Source organism: Bombina bombina, chromosome 7 (genome assembly GCF_027579735.1).
Source record: "Bombina bombina isolate aBomBom1 chromosome 7, aBomBom1.pri, whole genome shotgun sequence".
NCBI classification, from domain to species: domain Eukaryota; kingdom Metazoa; phylum Chordata; class Amphibia; order Anura; family Bombinatoridae; genus Bombina; species Bombina bombina.
The window spans coordinates 404153181-404167995 of NC_069505.1; the positions used below are offsets into that span (position 1 = coordinate 404153181).

Here is a 14815-nt window from a genome sequence, read left to right on the forward strand (position 1 = left end):
ATATAAGACAGTTTCAGGAATGGGAAAAAAATGCCAAACATCAAGCTTCTAGCAACCAGAAGCAAATGAAAAATGAGACTGAAATAATGTGGAGACAAAAGCGACGCCCATATTTTTTGGCGCCAAATAAGACGCCCACATTATTTGGCGCCTAAATGCTTTTGGCGCCAAAAATGACGCCACATCCGGAACGCCGACATTTTTGGCGCAAAATAACGTCAAAAATGACGCAACTTCCGGCGACACGTATGACGCCGGAAACGGAAAAGAATTTTTGCGCCAAAAAAGTCTGCGCCAAGAATGACACAATAAAATGAAGCATTTTCAGCCCCCGCGAGCCTAACAGCCCACAGGGAAAAAAGTCAAATTTTTGAGGTAAGAAAAAATATGATAATTTAAAGCATAATCCCAAATATGAAACTGACTGTCTGGAAATAAGGAAAGTTGAACATTCTGAGTCAAGGCAAATAAATGTTTGAATACATATATTTAGAACTTTATAAATAAAGTGCCCAACCATAGCTTAGAGTGTCACAGAAAATAAGACTTACTTACCCCAGGACACTCATCTACATGTTTGTAGAAAGCCAAACCAGTACTGAAACGAGAATCAGTAGAGGAAATGGTAAATATAAGAGTATATCGTCGATCTGAAAAGGGAGGTAAGAGATGAATCTCTACGACCGATAACAGAGAACCTTATGAAATAGACCCCGTAGAAGGAGATCACTGCATTCAATAGGCAATACTCTCCTCACATCCCTCTGACATTCACTGCACGCTGAGAGGAAAACCGGGCTCCAACTTGCTGCGGAGCGCATATCAACGTAGAATCTAGCACAAACTTACTTCACCACCTCCCTTGGAGGCAAAGTTTGTAAAACTGATTTGTGGGTGTGGTGAGGGGTGTATTTATAGGCATTTTAAGGTTTGGGAAACTTTGCCCCTCCTGGTAGGAATGTATATCCCATACGTCACTAGCTCATGGACTCTTGTTAATTACATGAAAGAAAGATTTTTTTTGCGCCAAAAAAGTCAGCGCCAAAAATGACGCAATAAAATGAAGCATTTTCAGCCCCCGCGAGCCTAACAGCCCACAGGGAAAAAAGTCAAATCTTTAAGGTAAGAAAAATATTTGATTCAAATGCATTATCCCAAATATGAAACTGACTGTCTGAAAAATAAGGAATGTTGAACATCCTGAGTCAAGGCAAATAAATGTTTGAATACATATATTTAGAACTTTATTAAAAAAGTGCCCAACCATAGCTTAGAGTGTCACAGAAAATAAGACTTACTTACCCCAGGACACTCATCTACATATTTGTAGAAAGCCAAACCAGTACTGAAACGAAAATCAGCAGAGGTAATGGTATATTTATAAGAGTATATCGTCGATCTGAAAAGGGAGGTAAGAGATGAATCTCTACGACCGATAACAGAGAACCTATGAAATAGACCCCGTAGAAGGAGATCATTGAATTCAAACAGGCAATACTCTCCTCACATCCCTCTGACATTCACTGCACGCTGATAGGAAAACCGGGCTCCAACCTACTGCGGAGCGCATATCAACGTAGAATCTAGCACAAACTTACTTCACCACCTCCATAGGAGGCAAAGTTTATAAAACTGAATTGTGGGTGTGGTGAGGGGTGTATTTATAGGCATTTTAAGGTTTGGGAAACTTTGCCCCTCCTGGTAGGAATGTATATCCCATACGTCACTAGCTCATGGACTCTTGCTAATTACATGAAAGAAAAAGACAATGCAACAGATATCGCCAAGGACATCAGAGAAGTGATGTCTTGCAAAGTAACTCCAGATGAAGTTTGCGAGGAAGCGCAGGGCACTGCATGTGTGGGCTATAAAATTTTATGGACACATGAGAATTTTTTGTATCCCTATAGTAAAGTTCTCACAAAAAAGAACAGAGAAAGGGATTGGTGGTTCCACATTTGTTCAAAAGCGTAAGGTGACACTTTGTAGGGTCTCTTGGACCAATCTTACTCACATATGAAAGATCAATCAAATAAAAGACAATTTTTTATTTTATTTTTTAGAAAAATTAGAAACGTTACTGTCTCTTTAAACTTTTAAGTGTAACATTTTATTTTTATGTGGGCAGAAATGGCTGAATAGGTAAATGAGGTACATGAGTATTGCAAACCCCCTCTACACCTCAGCTTAACAAAGCTGAGGTGCCCATCAGCCCTTCTGCTCAAATTCCTGACTCGGCTGTAGTGCTGTCTCCTAAGCGCAAACACTCAGACTTAAAATCCTCCGTTCCTTCCGATAACCGGAAGTGCTAGGAAAAGATGTGCGCAACTAAAATGATGAAGGTCACCTGTCAAATTCAGCCCCAGTGCCTGCGTCCAAGCTGCCATAGTGTCCCCTAATACACCAGGAGAATCTCTCTCAGTAACCCTTTAAAAAGAGCCCAATTTTAATGAGGTTTGAATAAAAATAATAAAGTGCCCAAACTTTTTCTGAGATTTCTTTCTTCCCCCAGAAATAAAGTCAGCACTTACCTCATCTCTGCCTGACAGCAAGGCAGTTCCCAGGCTTGAGAGGTCCTCTCCCTCACATAGACCTGTAAATAAACAAAAGTCCTGAGTAATATCGCTCAGGTTTTCAGGGTAAGGGCAGCATCAGAATATCGGAGGCGCAGTGAGAATTATGTCCCAAAAGTTCCCACTGCTCTAAAGCCACCACTGCTCTACTGAAGAGACTGATAAGGACTACGGCTACACCCTAGGACAAAGCATCACAATCTTGCACTACTTTAAAAATAATAAACTCTTGATTGAAGAATCTTTTCTAACACCTACTTTACCACCTCCTTGCACTTAACATAGGCAAAGAGAATGACTGGGTTGGGAGGGAAGGGAAGGGATATTTAACAGCTTTGCTGTGGTGCTCTTTGCCTCCTCCTGCAGGGCAGGAGTGGTATTCCCAATACTAATTAAGATGATCTGCGGACTCATCGTGTCATTAAAAAAGAAATGTGATTTCTATCCCAATAAGCATGCAGCAACATAGTATTTCCTGCCCTCTTTCTGGTAATGTTAAATTCACAATTGGGAGGGTGCTTTAGGAAGTTACCTTGTGATCTGCCACAGCTTCAATGCCTTCAATAGCCTACAGATAAAATTGGTTTCATTAGATCATGTACAAGTTTAAGCAATGTGCACACAAGTGTTTCTCCGATTAATTCTACATTCTGACAAGAGAGAAATTCAATGGTACTACCCAAATTGATTTTGAATGCCTAACACCCTCAATATGTTATTCAGCTTGTTTGCTGTGTATTTATGTTGGGGTAGGTGGTGCTGTGTATTATATTAATTTCAAAGCAAAATGGAATGGATTAAGTACCCATTCTAGAATACACTTATAGCACTCATAGTAGGCATGTATGGCATATAATAATTTTGAATTGGAAGTGAACAACAAATGGTTTGGAGAGATCTCACTGAGATAAATAAAAAGTACCTTTTAATATATACACATCAAATTGGAGATAAAATTAAGGGATGTGCAAATTAAAAACAAAAGCTCTTAATAGGGTAATGAGGTGCTAGAATTATACCACATATGTGGATATCAATGTCTATGTATATGAATATACTCGTTGTGACTGTAGAATACCGAAGTATTCAGAACTACAAGTTCTAATTGGATATCATACACCCAATAGGTATGGCAATTATTTATCTCTTCAGTTATAGAACATGAGTAGTTATTCTTGAATATAATTGACTACTTGCTAGAATAGGATTTAAATGATAGTTGTTTGGAATATTGAGTATCATATAGGTCAGATGGAATAAATCAGCATAATGTATTCCTTCTGGACTCAGCACTGAGTTAGTACAATGGTAATGATCTAACCAAACAAAGATCTTTGGTGTATTTGGATAATAATATTTAATCCTAAAAATGATTGAGTTGTCACTTGTGAGTACTAATACATTCAAACCTTCTGAATCCTGGGAGGATTGTAACTAATGATATCTGTAGTCAGTATGTTTGGTGCATACTTAGGTATCTTGTAAGTAGTGTGTTTGGTGCATACTTTTGGTATCCAGGAGTATTGAATCACAGATAATCGTTGGAAGTCTTAAAATGATGTTATTCTAGTTAAATTAATTTATTTAAGACTTACAAATTAAAGTCGATAAGATATAATTATAATCATGCTGCCCCTGATTCCACATAAGATTTTGCTAAATGGGTTAGTAGCTGTTTAAGTTGGGGCACCTTCGTTATGCCTCAGTATCTGGTATGCCATTTACTATGACACAAAGGAGTAAATGTTTGCGCTTTTACAACTGGCAGATGTATTGCTCTGATCGCATGAGTTAGGTACAATAGTTGTAATGTTACACCAGAGAAGATGTGACTATGACTCTGCTGCCCCAGTATGTCTAGTTTAGTGCACATCAATTAGCAACAGCTGAATCTTTCATAGGTTGCACTGCAGTATGCGGTCTGCTATTACCATGTAAATTCAAATGAACATATCAGTTTAAACAGCTGAATTCCAAGCTAATATAGTTAGCTAAAGGGATAAGTAAACGTTTAGTATAATATAGAATTTTTAGCAATTGTGATCACCAATATTAGGCATAGAGGATTTGCGGTTATACAAATAAATAAATAGGCTTCTTTACTCTATTGTTAATATATATGCACTGAGGATTAATGTCGAGTTCATTGCTTAGTAGATAGTGATAAAGCATGAGAGTAAGTAGTAGCTCTATTACGCTTGCAATTGCTTAGCCACAGAATATTTATGCAATACCGCATCGGCATCCGATAGATTCCCCTGTAGCTATTGCCCACTGAATACCATATACTTGACGGTTAAATATAGTTATAGATAGCTATTTGCACAATGTTATCAACTACTGATCAATGTACGTATGTTAAATTAGAAGGTTTGAATTTAAAGTTAAGGTTCCCCTACATCGAGCTTAGCCTTAACAAACACAGGAGCTCCCTGACTCCTCACCAGTATCCTGGTGAGAACATGTTTCGCCGTTCTCACGGCTTTCTCAAAGGGGGGTGTGTACGCGCGTCGCGCTCCTATTGGCTTTTTATGTGTAAAGGAGGCTGAAGTATCCTCCCACATAGATGAAGTCACTCGGTCATGTGTATTGAGCGATGTTTAGGTAAAAGCAAATGCTATGCTTGTATCGGATGTTAGGTTTAATGGCTCAAACTGACACTAACTCATAGACAAATCTAGATGAGAGAGAACATAACATCAACTTGAGAAACAATTGTGTTACATGCCTAAATTCATGATCCTGGCGTCGAGGTATTACTAAAGGAAAATGAAAATAAATCATTAACACTGTGTGAGCGGTTTGTGCGCTTGTGTGTTTGTAAAGAACTGAAAGAAAGTTCTAATGTTGCAATATTGTATTTGTGCTGAGTGTCAAAATTGTGACTGTGAGAAATGAACATGGGGATTAAGTGCCAGGGAAAAGCAGTGATGGGTGAAGGCAAAACGAAAAAGTTGTGATAAGGCTGACATCTTTCATTTAGCACAAGAGTGGTAAAAGTGCAGCATTATAATAGGGGCTGCTCATATACTATCAGAGAATGAAATAAAATAAAGTGATAAAAACTGTTCGAATAAGACATGGGCTCAAATACTGCACATGTTTATTGAGCAGTGGGTATGATTGTGTAAGATAAAGGAATAGACCTTTCACTTTCCCAGTCAGTGATGGGGGAAATAGGGTAGGTATAAAAGGTGAAGATTAAATTGACCCATATAGAGATTTATTAATTGGATAGACTACCGTATAACTAGTGTTCATAATTCCCAATAATATTGCGAAGCTGAACCAAAGGGTCATGTTTTTCAATAGCTTTTGATATGTTCATCCATAATTTCTAAATCTCAGGTGTGATCTTTAAATTTAACTAAATATGTTACATAAAGATGAGAATGATACAAGATTTCCACTTGGATTATTAAATTGCTTTATGGAATTCATAAAAATGCTGATATTGTTATGTCATGGCATTTTTGTATCCTAGCATAGTATCTCTGCTTGCTCAGCTAGATAACATCTTCACATGACTTGCACATTAAAGGTAGTGGGCGAAATTATTTTGTTCATTTAACCCTTGAGGATAAACTGAATTTAGCAGAAAAAACATAATTTATGCTTACCTGATAAATTCATTTCTCTTGTGATGTATCGAGTCCACGGATTCATCCATTACTTGTGGGATATTCTCCTTCCCAACAGGAAGTGGCAAAGAGCACCCACAGCAGAGCTGCCTATATAGCTCCCCCCTTAACTCCACCCCCCAGTCATTCGACTGAAGGCTAGGTAGAAAAAGGAGAAACCATAGGGTGCAGTGGTGACTGAAAGTTTAAAAAAAAAAAAATACAAATGCCTGTCTTAGAAAAAACAGAATTTATGTTTACCTGATAAATTACTTTCTCCAACGGTGTGTCCGGTCCACGGCGTCATCCTTACTTGTGGGGATATTCTCTTCCCCAACAGGAAATGGCAAAGAGCCCAGCAAAGCTGGTCACATGATCCCTCCTAGGCTCCGCCTACCCCAGTCATTCGACCGACGTTAAGGAGGAATATTTGCATAGGAGAAACCATATGGTACCGTGGTGACTGTAGTTAAAGAAAATAAATTATCAGACCTGATTAAAAAAACCAGGGCGGGCCGTGGACCGGACACACCGTTGGAGAAAGTAATTTATCAGGTAAACATAAATTCTGTTTTCTCCAACATAGGTGTGTCCGGTCCACGGCGTCATCCTTACTTGTGGGAACCAATACCAAAGCTTTAGGACACGGATGAAGGGAGGGAGCAAATCAGGTCACCTAAATGGAAGGCACCACGGCTTGCAAAACCTTTCTCCCAAAAATAGCCTCAGAAGAAGCAAAAGTATCAAACTTGTAAAATTTGGTAAAAGTGTGCAGTGAAGACCAAGTCGCTGCCCTACATATCTGATCAACAGAAGCCTCGTTCTTGAAGGCCCATGTGGAAGCCACAGCCCTAGTGGAATGAGCTGTGATTCTTTCGGGAGGCTGCCGTCCGGCAGTCTCGTAAGCCAATCTGATGATGCTTTTAATCCAAAAAGAGAGAGAGGTAGAAGTTGCTTTTTGACCTCTCCTTTTACCGGAATAAACAACAAACAAGGAAGATGTTTGTCTAAAATCCTTTGTAGCATCTAAATAGAATTTTAGAGCGCGAACAACATCCAAATTGTGCAACAAACGTTCCTTCTTTGAAACTGGTTTCGGACACAGAGAAGGTACGATAATCTCCTGGTTAATGTTTTTGTTAGAAACAACTTTTGGAAGAAAACCAGGTTTAGTACGTAAAACCACCTTATCTGCATGGAACACCAGATAAGGAGGAGAACACTGCAGAGCAGATAATTCTGAAACTCTTCTAGCAGAAGAAATTGCAACTAAAAACAAAACTTTCCAAGATAATAACTTAATATCAACGGAATGCAAGGGTTCAAACGGAACCCCCTGAAGAACTGAAAGAACTAAATTGAGACTCCAAGGAGGAGTCAAAGGTTTGTAAACAGGCTTAATTCTAACCAGAGCCTGAACAAAGGCTTGAACATCTGGCACAGCGGCCAGCTTTTTGTGAAGTAACACAGACAAGGCAGAAATCTGTCCCTTCAGGGAACTTGCAGATAATCCTTTTTCCAATCCTTCTTGAAGGAAGGATAGAATCCTAGGAATCTTAACCTTGTCCCAAGGGAATCCTTTAGATTCACACCAACAGATATATTTTTTCCAAATTTTGTGGTAAATCTTTCTAGTTACAGGCTTTCTGGCCTGAACAAGAGTATCGATAACAGAATCTGAGAATCCTCGCTTCGATAAGATCAAGCGTTCAATCTCCAAGCAGTCAGCTGGAGTGAAACCAGATTCGGATGTTCGAACGGACCCTGAACAAGAAGGTCTCGTCTCAAAGGTAGCTTCCAAGGAGGAGCCGATGACATATTCACCAGATCTGCGTACCAAGTCCTGCGTGGCCACGCAGGAGCTATCAAGATCACCGACGCCCTCTCCTGATTGATCCTGGCTACCAGCCTGGGGATGAGAGGAAACGGCGGGAACACATAAGCTAGTTTGAAGGTCCAAGTTGCTACTAGTGCATCCACTAGAGCCGCCTTGGGATCCCTGGATCTGGACCCGTAGCAAGGAACTTTGAAGTTCTGACGAGAGGCCATCAGATCCATGTCTGGAATGCCCCACAGCTGAGTGACTTGGGCAAAGATTTCCGGATGGAGTTCCCACTCCCCCGGATGCAATGTCTGACGACTCAGAAAATCCGCTTCCCAATTTTCCACTCCTGGGATGTGGATAGCAGACAGGTGGCAGGAGTGAGACTCCGCCCATAGAATGATTTTGGTCACTTCTTCCATCGCCAGGGAACTCCTTGTTCCCCCCTGATGGTTGATGTACGCAACAGTTGTCATGTTGTCTGATTGAAACCGTATGAACTTGGCCCTCGCTAGCTGAGGCCAAGCCTTGAGAGCATTGAATATCGCTCTCAGTTCCAGAATATTTATCGGTAGAAGAGATTCTTCCCGAGACCAAAGACCCTGAGCTTTCAGGGATCCCCAGACCGCGCCCCAGCCCATCAGACTGGCGTCGGTCGTGACAATGACCCACTCTGGTCTGCGGAATGTCATCCCTCGTGACAGGTTGTCCAGGGACAGCCACCAACGGAGTGAGTCTCTGGTCCTCTGATTTACTTGTATCTTCGGAGACAAGTCTGTATAGTCCCCATTCCACTGACTGAGCATGCACAGTTGTAATGGTCTTAGATGAATGCGTGCAAAAGGAACTATGTCCATTGCCGCTACCATCAACCCGATCACTTCCATGCACTGAGCTATGGAAGGAAGAGGAACGGAATGAAGTATCCGACAAGAGTCTAGAAGTTTTGTTTTTCTGGCCTCTGTCAGAAAAATCCTCATTTCTAAGGAGTCTATTATTGTTCCCAAGAAGGGAACCCTTGTTGACGGAGATAGAGAACTCTTTTCCACGTTCACTTTCCATCCGTGAGATCTGAGAAAGGCCAGGACAATGTCCGTGTGAGCCTTTGCTTGAGGAAGGGACGACGCTTGAATCAGAATGTCGTCCAAGTAAGGTACTACAGCAATGCCCCTTGGTCTTAGCACAGCTAGAAGGGACCCTAGTACCTTTGTGAAAATCCTTGGAGCAGTGGCTAATCCGAAAGGAAGCGCCACGAACTGGTAATGTTTGTCCAGGAATGCGAACCTCAGGAACCGATGATGTTCCTTGTGGATAGGAATATGTAGATACGCATCCTTTAAATCCACCGTGGTCATGAATTGACCTTCCTGGATGGAAGGAAGAATAGTTCGAATGGTTTCCATCTTGAACGATGGAACCTTGAGAAACTTGTTTAAGATCTTGAGATCTAAGATTGGTCTGAACGTTCCCTCTTTTTTGGGAACTATAAACAGATTGGAGTAGAACCCCATCCCTTGTTCTCTTAATGGAACGGGATGAATCACTCCCATTTTTAACAGGTCTTCTACACAATGTAAGAATGCCTGTCTTTTTATGTGGTCTGAAGACAACTGAGACCTGTGGAACCTCCCCCTTGGGGGAAGTCCCTTGAATTCCAGAAGATAACCTTGGGAGACTATTTCTAGCGCCCAAGGATCCAGAACATCTCTTGCCCAAGCCTGAGCGAAGAGAGAGAGTCTGCCCCCCACCAGATCCGGTCCCGGATCGGGGGCCAACATTTCATGCTGTCTTGGTAGCAGTGGCAGGTTTCTTGGCCTGCTTTCCCTTGTTCCAGCCTTGCATTGGTCTCCAAGCTGGCTTGGCTTGAGAAGTATTACCCTCTTGCTTAGAGGACGTAGCACTTTGGGCTGGTCCGTTTCTACGAAAGGGACGAAAATTAGGTTTATTTTTTGCCTTGAAAGGCCGATCCTGAGGAAGGGCGTGGCCCTTACCCCCAGTGATATCCGAGATAATCTCTTTCAAGTCAGGGCCAAACAGCGTTTTCCCCTTGAAAGGAATGTTAAGTAGCTTGTTCTTGGAAGACGCATCAGCCGACCAAGATTTCAACCAAAGCGCTCTGCGCGCCACAATAGCAAACCCAGAATTCTTAGCCGCTAACCTAGCCAATTGCAAAGTGGCGTCTAGGGTGAAAGAATTAGCCAATTTGAGAGCATTGATTCTGTCCATAATCTCCTCATAAGGAGGAGAATCACTGTCGACCGCCTTTATCAGCTCATCGAACCAGAAACATGCGGCTGTAGCGACAGGGACAATGCATGAAATTGGTTGTAGAAGGTAACCCTGCTGAACAAACATCTTTTTAAGCAAACCTTCTAATTTTTTATCCATAGGATCTTTGAAAGCACAACTATCCTCTATGGGTATAGTGGTGCGTTTGTTTAAAGTGGAAACCGCTCCCTCGACCTTGGGGACTGTCTGCCATAAGTCCTTTCTGGGGTCGACCATAGGAAACAATTTTTTAAATATGGGGGGAGGGACAAAAGGAATACCGGGCCTTTCCCATTCTTTATTAACAATGTCCGCCACCCGCTTGGGTATAGGAAAAGCTTCTGGGAGCCCCGGCACCTCTAGGAACTTGTCCATTTTACATAGTTTCTCTGGGATGACCAACTTGTCACAATCATCCAGAGTGGATAATACCTCCTTAAGCAGAATGCGGAGATGTTCCAACTTAAATTTAAATGCAATCACATCAGGTTCAGCTTGTTGAGAAATGTTCCCTGAATCAGTAATTTCTCCCTCAGACAAAACCTCCCTGGCCCCATCAGACTGAGTTAGGGGCCCTTCAGAAATATTAATATCAGCGTCGTCATGCTCTTCAGTATCTAAAACAGAGCAGTCGCGCTTACGCTGATAAGTGTTCATTTTGGCTAAAATGTTTTTGACAGAATTATCCATTACAGCCGTTAATTGTTGCATAGTAAGGAGTATTGGCGCGCTAGATGTACTAGGGGCCTCCTGAGTGGGCAAGACTCGTGTAGACGAAGGAGGGAATGATGCAGTACCATGCTTACTCCCCTCACTTGAGGAATCATCTTGGGCATCATTGTCATTGTCACATAAATCACATTTATTTAAATGAATAGGAATTCTGGCTTCCCCACATTCAGAACACAGTCTATCTGGTAGTTCAGACATGTTAAACAGGCATAAACTTGATAACAAGTACAAAAAACGTTTTAAAATAAAACCGTTACTGTCACTTTAAATTTTAAACTGAACACACTTTATTACTGCAAATGCGAAAAAACATGAAGGAATTGTTCAAAATTCACCAAATTTTCACCACAGTGTCTTAAAGCTTTAAAAGTATTGCACACCAAATTTGGAAGCTTTAACCCTTAAAATAACGGAACCGGAGCCGTTTTGAACTATAACCCCTTTACAGTCCCTGGTATCTGCTTTGCTGAGACCCAACCAAGCCCCAAGGGGAATACGATACCAAATGACGCCTTCAGAAAGTCTTTTCTAAGTATCAGAGCTCCTCTCACATGCGACTGCATGCCATGCCTCTCAAAAACAAGTGCGCAACACCGGCGCGAAAATGAGGCTCTGCCTATGCTCTGGGAAAGCCCCTAAAGAATAAGGTGTCTAAAACAGTGCCTGCCGATATTATTATATCAAAATACCCAGATAAAATGATTCCTCAAGGCTAAATATGTGTTAATAATCAATCGATTTAGCCCAAAAAAAAAAGTCTACAGTCTTAATAAGCCCTTTTTGAAGCCCTTATTTACAATCGTAATAAACATGGCTTACCGGATCCCAGAGGGAAAATGACAGCTTCCAGCACTACATCGTCTTGTTAGAATGTGTCATACCTCAAGCAGCAAGAGACTGCTCACTGTTCCCCCAACTGAAGTTAATTGCTCTCAACAGTCCTGTGTGGAACAGCCATGGATTTTAGTGACGGTTGCTAAAATCATTTTCCTCATACAAACAGAAATCTTCATCTCTTTTCTGTTTCTGAGTAAATAGTACATACCAGCACTATTTCAAAATAACAAACTCTTGATTGAATAATAAAAACTACAGTTAAACACTAAAAAACTCTAAGCCATCTCCGTGGAGATGTTGCCTGTACAACGGCAAAGAGAATGACTGGGGTAGGCGGAGCCTAGGAGGGATCATGTGACCAGCTTTGCTGGGCTCTTTGCCATTTCCTGTTGGGGAAGAGAATATCCCCACAAGTAAGGATGACGCCGTGGACCGGACACACCTATGTTGGAGAAAACAGGGCGGGCCGTGGACTTGATACATCACAAGAGAAATTAATTTATCAGGTAAGCATAAATTATGTTTTCTCTTGTAAGATGTATCGAGTCCACGGATTCATCCATTACTTGTGGGATACCAATACCAAAGCTTTAGGACACGGATGAAGGGAGGGACAAGACAGGGACCTTTAAACAGAAGGCACCACTGCTTGAAGAAACTTTCTCCCAAAAATAGCCTCTGAAGAAGCAAAAGTATCAAATTTGGAAAATTTGGAAAAAAGTATGAAGCGAAGACCAAGTCACCGCCTTACAAATCTGTTCAACAGACGCGTCATTTTTAAAAGCCCATGTGGAAGCCACAGCTCTAGTAGAATGAGCAGTAATTCTTTCAGGAGGCTGCTGTCCAGCAGTCTCATAAGCCAAACGGATGATGCTTCTCAGTCAAAAAGAAAGAGAGGTAGCCGTAGCCCTTTGACCTTTCCGTTTACCAGAATAAACAACAAACAATGAAGATGTCTGACGGAAATCTTTAGTTGCTTGTAAGTAGAATTTTAAAGCACGAACCACATCAAGATTGTGCAATAAACGTTCCTTTTTTGATGAAGGATTAGGACACAAAGAAGGAACAACAATCTCTTGATTGATATTCTTAATAGAAACAAAACTTTCCAAGATAAAAGCTTAATATCTATGGAATGCATGGATTCAAAAGGAAACCCTTGAAGAACCTTAAGAACTAAATTTAAGCTCCAAGGCGGAGCAACCGATTTAAATACAGGCTTAATTCTGACCAAAGCCTGACTAAATGCTCGAACGTCTGGGACATCTGCCAGACGATTGTGTAGTAAAATAGACAAAGCAGAGATTTGTCCCTTTAGAGAACTAGCTGATAATCCCTTCTCCAAACCCTCTTGGAGAAAAGACAAAACTCTAGGAATCCTAACCTTACTCCAAGAGTAACCTTTGGATTCACACCAATAAAGATATTTGCTCCAAATCTTATGATAGATCTTCTTGGTGACAGGCCTTCTAGCCTGAATCAGGGTATCAATGACTGACTCAGATAAACCACGCTTTGCTAAAATCAAGCGTTCAATTTCCAAGCAGTCAGACGCAGAGAAATTAGATTTGGATGCGAGAACGGACCCTGGATTAGAAGGTCCCGCCTCATTGGCAGAGTCCCCGGTGGAACCGAGGACATGTCCAATAGGTCTGCATACCAAGTCCTGCGTGGCAACGCAGGAGCTATCAGGATCACCGAAGCTCTCTCCTGCTTGATTCTGGCAACCAGACATGTGAGGAGAGGAAACGGTGGGAATACATAAGCCAGATTGAAAAACCAAGGCACTGCTAGAGCATCTATCAGCACCGCCTTGGGATCCCGAGACCTGGACCCGTAACAAGGAAGTTTGGCATTCTGACGGGACGCCATCAGATCCAAATCTGGCGTGCCCCATAGCTGAATTAGCTGGGCAAACACCTCCGGATGAAGTTCCCACTCCCCCGGATGAAAAGTCTGACGACTCAGGAAATTCGCCTCCCAGTTCTCTACTCCTGGTATTTGGATCGCTAATAGATGGCAAGAGTGATCCTCTGTCCATCGAATTATTTTGGTAACGTCCATCATCGCTAGAGAATGTTCCTCCCTGATGATTGATATAAGCTACAGTCATGATGGTGGCCGACTGAAACCTGATGAATTTGGCCGCAGCAAGCTGAGGCCACGCCTGAAGCGTATTGAAAATCGCTCTCAGTTCCAGAATGTTTATCGGAAGAATCGATTCCTCCTGTGACCATAAGTTCCAGACTGCACCCCAGCCTAACAGGCTGGCATCTGTCGTTACTATGAGCCACTCTGGCCTGTGGAAACACATTCCCTGAGACAGGTGGTCCTGAAACAACCACCAGAGAAGAGAATCTCTGGTCTCCTGGTCCAGATGCAGTTGAGGAGATAAATCTGCATAATCCCCATTCCACTGTTTGAGCATGCTTAGTTGCAGTGGTCTGAGATGTAGGCGGGCAAAATCAACTATGTCCATTGCCGCTACCATGAGACAGATTACCTCCATACACCACTGATGGCCGAGGAATGGAAGTCCACAAACTGGTAATGCCTGTTTAGAAAGGCAAATCTGAGAAATTAATGATGATCTCTGTGAATAGGGATGTGTAGATAAGCATCCTTTAAATCCACGGTAGTCATATATTGACCTTCCTGGATCAGAGGAAGAATAGTCCGAATGGTCTCCATCTTGAAAGATGGAACTTAGAGGAACTTGTTTAGAATCTCGAGATCCAAGATTGGTCTGAAAGTTCCCTCATTTTTAGGAACCACAAACAGGTTTGAGTAAAATCCTAGCCACTGCTCCTCTCTTGGGACTGGGCGGATCACCCCCATGGTATATAGGTCTTCTACACAGCGTAAGAACGCCTCTCTCTTTGTCTGGTATGCAGACAATCGAGAAATTTGAAATCTCCCCCTTGGAAGGGAGTCCTTGAATTCCAGAAAATATCCCTGGGACA

The 14815-nt window shown here is 41.9% G+C and overlaps 1 protein-coding gene across 1 annotated transcript in view; it reads right to left on the reverse strand.

Moving 5' to 3' along the window:
- FANCD2 (FA complementation group D2) overlaps positions 1–14815 on the reverse strand; it is a gene marked incomplete in the record, with an annotated part of 1113076 nt that overhangs the window by 713256 nt on the left and 385005 nt on the right. Inside the window, 1 exon segment of the mRNA XM_053689418.1 lies at positions 3106–3141. Within this exon segment, the coding sequence (XP_053545393.1) occupies positions 3106–3141 (36 nt within the window).